The sequence below is a fragment of the Priapulus caudatus genome, unplaced genomic scaffold (genome assembly GCF_000485595.1).
Source record: "Priapulus caudatus unplaced genomic scaffold, Priapulus_caudatus-5.0.1 Scaffold53, whole genome shotgun sequence".
NCBI lineage: Eukaryota > Metazoa > Priapulida > Priapulimorpha > Priapulimorphida > Priapulidae > Priapulus > Priapulus caudatus.
The window spans coordinates 683,666-690,625 of NW_014577114.1; the positions used below are offsets into that span (position 1 = coordinate 683,666).

Consider the following 6,960-nt stretch of genomic DNA (forward strand, 5'->3'; position numbering starts at 1 on the left):
CCATCAATAATGTGCAAACCTTAATGAAAATTGCATTAAATGAGCTAAAAAAAAATTATAGACACGATAGACAGTTAAATGATGATCACAAATTACAGTAAGTCAGTAAAATCAGTCAGTAAATCAAGGGATGTATTTAAAAGTTACAGTGTTTAGAAGGGTTTATTAATGTGATCCAGGTAAGTTTTAGATGTGACATGCAGTGATTAATGGGGTTATTAAATTAATCCAGGTATGTTTTGTTCTGTGTATGAATTCCGATAAAATGTCTGATAAAATGTCTTTGAATTTCCAATAAAATGTCCTTAAAAAGTCCTTGAAAAGTCTTTGGACAAAATTTCAGTCCTTCTGTATGAACCATGTTATACAGTAAGTACAGTTGTATGCAATAAACTCCTAGAGTCTAGTATGATTTTAATGCTTATTTGATAACGATTCCAGACGAGACACGTTCAATCATCTGACTACGTGGCTAGAAGATGCACGGCAGCATTCCAACTCCAACATGGTTATCATGCTTATTGGCAACAAAAGGTTATACATAACATGTGTTCCAAATATAAGTAACTATTAAAACTGTAGTGACTAGTTTAACAATAGATTACAGTTTACAACTAGTAAAATTTCAGTCAGGGGGAAGGACACAGGACTAGTTTTATTTAGTCCTGCGTGCGTCCGTGCGTGCCTGCGTGCATGCCTGCCTGCGTGCGCGCGTGCGTGCATGCCTGCGCACGTGCCTGCGTGCGTGATTGCGCACGTGCGTGCCTGCGTGCGTGATTGTGTGCGTGCGTGATTGCGTGCGTGGGTGCCTGCGTGATTGCGTGTGAGAGCGCGTGCCTGCGTGCATGATTGCGTGCGTGCGTGCGTTCATGCCTGGACACCTGCGTGCGTGCGTGCATGCGTGCTTGGGTGCGTGATGATTGATCTGTGAGTTGTTCATCTGCTCGCCATGTCAAACAAGGATGAAAGAGAAAATCAATAAATGAGTTGTTACCATTTCTGTAAATCAATAATTGCTTTAGATGGTATAATGCTGTTGCATGCTGTTATGGGTCTGCCCATGAAGCCTTATTAATGCCTTCAAATTGTGTAGATGCTGCCTTACAGCAGGCATGAAAGTGTGCCAGTTAAAGTTCCTACTCTGCATGTCTGCTAATCTGCATTTTCCCTTTCTAGTGATCTGGAATCGAGGAGAGATGTGAAGAAGGAAGAAGGTGAGGCATTTGCCAGGGAACACGGACTTGTTTTTATGGAGACATCTGCAAAGACTGCAGCAAATGTTGAAGAGGTGCGTTGATATACACATATTTGGCACTCTAGTTTTTGGCTTACATTGTGCACTTAGATCAATCGTATATGGTGCTATTGTTGAGTTTACATCAACAATAACTGCATAAATTTACATAGCTGTATCCACAAACGAACATGTCACCATGATCCACATGTACAATATTAGGATGTTATAGTCGTTATTTATCTCAGTCATTATATAGAACTATCATGGCAACTTGAATTACCTTCATAGCTTAGCCATCTTATATGTAGGGGCCAGGTTGGTTATGATGCTTTGATGTTGATGAACTAGCAGCACTGAATAGGTGGGGCTGTTTTCACACGTTCTCATTAATTATATGGCATGTTTGTAATGACAATATATATGCGACAATATATATGTGACAATATAATATGAGAGTTATTCATCAGCTGTATGTAAATATTTTGATGTACCGACTCCATTAAACGAACTGTTTGTTTTATCAGGCATTCATCGGGACTGCAAATGAAATCTTTAGGAAGATCCAGGAAGGTGTTTTCGATATTAACAATGAGGTAAGCTTGTGCCGTTTGGGTTTGTTAACAATAGTGAGGCGTTTTTCACTGTATTTACATAGATTAGAATTTTATTTGTGTGACATTACTATAAACTAGTCAATTTTGTTGAAAAATTTCAAGAGATTTGATTAACCAGCCCACAGTTACTTTATTTCAATGTTGAAAATAGTCTGCTGCTGGCTGTTTGAAGTTTTATTGTCAGCGTATATTGAGAGAAGTCGTACCATTCTAATCTGTTTAATAAAAAATCAGGCGCCTGAGTAATTGCTCGCATGGGAATGTTTTAGGTGAACAATGGCTCTTAATCGAATTTGCTGGCAGCACCTGCTGTTTAATATCCATTTTCATTTTATCTTTTATCTAGTTAAAGTCGAGTCAGTCATTTTAATTATTATCAGAACTTTGGTTCCTACACAATTTTCAACACAATATGCGACGTCACTTCGCACCACAGACCTAAATCGACGATGTGCCCGCCTGCACAATAATCAGTTTAGTAGCTCGCACTTCTTAATCGTGCGCCAGTGGCAAGCACGACACGTGTGTAGAACTATCATGGCAACTTGAATTACCTTCATAGCTTAGCCATCTTATATGTAGGGGGCCAGGTTGGTTATGATGCTTATTTGTTTGTATACCTACTGCTTTGGTAAATCATGTCACCAATGCTGAAATTGTTATCATGAACTAGCAGCACTGAATAGGTTGACAAACAAGCATGGCACGTGGGACTATTTGGAACACCTGTGCTATTCATTACTATATGGATGTGAATGAAACATGGAGTTTTGTGGACAGTGAAAATCACTATCATTGATATGCGATGTCCACAAAAACTCCCATGTTGCCCAAACAATGGGTAGTTCCACATAGTATTAGTCTTAGTTTAGCTATGATTTATTTATAACTCAATGAATAATAATTTAAATATCACCTTAAACTTTTAATAGCCCTTGTCCCTAATTGTTTCCCCCATACATAAGCAAAATCAAGAGATAGAAAAGACGCGCACACACACACATGCACACGCACGCACACTAGAAGATACATGGCAGACACTCAAAAACTGGAATATGCCATGTTCAGACAATAATAGCTCACGAATGCATAACTACACACAACTCAATCTCTTGCTCTTGCGCAATAAACAAAGTGCATCCAGAGAGACATGATACAAGATTTCGTGGCACAGCTTTGCTGTTGATCCTGAGCGCTGCGCGCGGATGAGATGCGCAGTTCCGTGGAATATGCACACGCGACCGCGGGGATGTTCAATTATGAAGCGCTGTCCGCAGTGGAAACGTGCGCCAAATTCGAGGCCCGGTGCACGTCTCCACAGCGGTCAGCGGATGGTCTGTCGTTTTAGAAGATAACAATGAAGACTTTGGTCAAAATAAGAACTATCGGCAGCTAAATAAGAGCAATATACAGACCTTTGAATTTCTTGACTAGTCAGTGAAATGGCTTGTTGGGGGTCCTTTATGCAGAGCTTCTAATTGAAATGGCCCATGAAATTGTCAAGTGGAATTGTGTTTTTCGGAACCCCAAAGACACCTGATCTCTGATCAATCACGCATTCAGACGTAAACAATAAGAGAGATGAAATTGTGTTGAGTTTATGGCTCTTGACGAAGGTGCATTGACGTACAAGACTGATAAAAGCACAGGCACTTAGAACGTCTCAATAAAAATAAATCTTCACACAATTTTTCACAATGATCGACTGCCTGTGTGCAAAATAAGTGAACGTATGTGAAACATTATGGTTAGTACTTACTGTGACATATCCGTGACTAACTGACACCACTAAATTGGTAAAATGTTTTATGCACCTTAAGAAATGCTGAGAAATTACGAGGTTATCATCGCAGAACTCCCCAACACCGCCCATTCTCATGTCACAAAGCTATATGTAACAACAAACACGCGTGTTGCGAGGAGCCTGCCTCCGATATTCATTTCGAGGCCCGCTAAGCCAAGCATAAAGCGCGGGGCAAGACGTCACACACACAGCTACGTTCATTGGCTAAAACAATCGAGTAGCGCGGTTAGGGATTTTCGGAATTATTTAATTTTTAGAAAAACTTAAATGTTCAATGAATGACGCACTTGTTCACTTCCGAAAGTGGGTAAAAATGCCCAATTTTCCCACTTCGGTGCGAAATGCATCGCTCGGGCCTTTCATTATTTACGAAAAGCAAACAGTCTCACCAAACACCTATACGCAGTAACGGGTCACGCCGTTGACGCCCCATTCATGCCCATCAACGAAGAAGGCGGGGCTTATTCTGATTACGGAAATGCGAAAATGCAACAGAAGGACGTAGCGCAGTGCGCTAAACAGCGTGTTATTTTCGTGTTTGTGCCAAACTCTATCGTAGGAAACCGTTCTAGCCTAGCACAATGCCCTAGTTCCTGAGATCGGCGATTTGGTGGTCCAATGGGTCCCCATATTTAAAAATATAAGACATTGGTGCGGCGTAGGCTGTGATTGGAAGACACAAAGTGTCAATCTTCGCGCGCCTTGGCATCATGGCCGCATCACGTCTAGTGTATCTCCATGGGTTTTATGAAGTGCAACTCAGCATTTATATGTACAGGCGCAGAGTTTCTGTTATCATATTGACCATCAGTGGTGAGAAACCGTGTTTATACTAGGTTTATGCTAGGTTTATGCTAGGTGGGAGCACCACTGAGCAGGTGACATTGAATCATTGATTTGTGCTTTACACGCGCACGTACGCACGCATGCTGCACACACATACACAACAGACCACGTGCACAGGAAAGCCCACCGGGCCACACACAGCACACCACACTCCAGGGACAGCGCCCCTGCAGCACACACCCCGCGCAGACAACAACGCACACGCACACACACACAAGACAGGGCGGCCGGGCGACGCAAACACGCCACACACACAGCGCGCACGCACAACCACACACCACCGACACACCTACGCGCACACGCCACCGCGCAACGCGAGGCCAGCACACACGAGCAGCGGCACACACACACAGCACACATGCACAGCACCACACACACAACACACACAGCACCGGGTGCACACAACACAACACACAGCACTGCGCACCGGCACACACCGCGCACGAACACCACAGCACATCACACACACCAACACACAACAGCACACACACACAACACACACATACCACATGCACACACACACTACACGCACACACCAAGGGCACCGCAGCAACGCCCACACACAGCACCACAACACACCTGCACACACACCTGCGCACACACACACTGCACACACACACAAGGACCGACACACAGCGAGCACCACACAGGGGCACACCACAACACACCACACCCAGCACCGATGCAGCAACAGCACACACCACAGCGAACACACACAACATGGCAACACACACACACAATCACACCACACACACATGCACCACACCACACCTTTACACACACGAAATTAATATGAAATTCATCATGTTAAGCTGCATCGGTTTCATTCTTTTGTTCCTAGGCAAACGGCATCAAGATAGGGCCTCAACATTCACCCAGCAACCCGAACATGCCCCAGGGTGGTGGCCTTGCTAATCCCGGAGGTGGTGGCTGCTGCTAAGACCAAGTACTATGTGTTGTACATTTACATCGGAACAGCCAAAGTTGCTTATCAGAGTGAATTGCGTGTACAACTGAATAGTATAAGGAGTGTATCCAAAAAAAATTAAAACAATTTGAAATGCATGCACGAACAGGGACCTTTATTATGATGTAAAAATTTCTTTTGGTGCAAGCTGGCTGTGCCCTTAAATGCATTCCTCAGTTGCTTTGTGCAAAGGGAGTGGCTGTGTTAGGTGCGTGAAATAAATACTGGTACTCCTGAAATTTTAGTCACACAGTCGTCAAGAAATGAGCATATGGACGTCGTTGTCTTATAAATAATTGTGAGTCAAGTACGGATTATCCCCGACTGTGGTACTTTCTGCGTTCCAAAGCTGAACGTGTCACTGCTCAGCTTTCGACAGCCACAAACAATTTCGTGTATGCTGGTCTATTTTGTCTAGTCAGGTCATGGCGATATCTCTGTATAGAAGGATGAGCCGAGTTCAATATCATTGTTTTCTTGTGACATTATTTAGAATAAATTTTCAGTATTGTGTCATGTTTCGTTGGTATCAGAGGATAGCATTTCATTCTTGACACAAGTTTGCCAACAGGTAAATTCTGCAGAAATGGAATACGCTGTATTCTTACTAGGTATATGCTATTTCATCTTTTTTTAATTTCTCACAAATATTATTCATTTTGCTTATAATTCAAGTCATTTTTATGCTCGGAAACACGTTTCTGTTTTCAGTTTCATGTACATAATTCAAACTACATTAATTATTCCCTTGAGTTATTTTTTGGAAATGCACATTGAAGTAGAAACCACGGCAAACTTATGGGGTCTCTGGCTTTGTAACGGGTACCCTTTTCATGAAAATTAAAAAATTATTAAAAAGGTTACATATGCACGCACGAACTGACGCACGTACACAATTGTGTTGTGCATTTTAACTTGTGAATTTATTGTGCATGTAACACTGTAAAATGTTAATGTTGTATGAGCACATGGTAATTAATCATTTGTTAGTGATAGATCTGTAATATTGAGTGTTCAATCTGCATTAGCCGTAGTCCACATTCAGCACAATGTCTGTTATTTCAATTCTCAGCAACCACGTAGGTATTCTGTCTTTATTGTGCTGCACCAACAACAGAGACGTTCTGTCTTTGTTGTGCTGCACCAATCATGCGGACGTTCTGCATGTGTTGTGCTGCACCAACCATGCGGACGTTCTGCATGTGTTGTGCTGCACCAACCATGCGGACGTTCTGCATGTGTTGTGCGTGCCGACCACCAGTGCGCGACGTTTCCAATTTTATGTTGATGTTGCCCACAACCATGCGGACGTTCTCCATGGTGTTGTGCTGCACCACCATGCGGGCGTTCTCCATGTGTTTGTGCTCATGCACAACTATGCGGACGTTCTGCCATGTCTGTTTGTGCTGCACAACCATAGCGAGCTTGGGTGTAGCAGTACTGTAATTAATCTGTGAATTTGTACATGCGTTTTCTATTCTAGACTTGAAAT

General features: G+C 42.7%; 1 protein-coding gene across 1 annotated transcript in view; it reads left to right on the forward strand.

Moving 5' to 3' along the window:
* LOC106820943 (ras-related protein Rab-2-like) overlaps positions 1–6,706 on the forward strand; it is a 24,170-nt gene extending 17,464 nt beyond the window's left edge. Inside the window, exons 5-8 of the mRNA XM_014825556.1 lie at positions 442–534; positions 1,177–1,288; positions 1,762–1,830; positions 5,343–6,706. Of these exons, the coding sequence (XP_014681042.1) occupies positions 442–534; positions 1,177–1,288; positions 1,762–1,830; positions 5,343–5,441 (373 nt within the window). The 3' untranslated portion in view covers positions 5,442–6,706. The remainder of the gene's footprint in view (positions 1–441; positions 535–1,176; positions 1,289–1,761; positions 1,831–5,342) is intronic.
* The last annotated feature ends 254 nt before the right edge of the window (positions 6,707–6,960 follow it).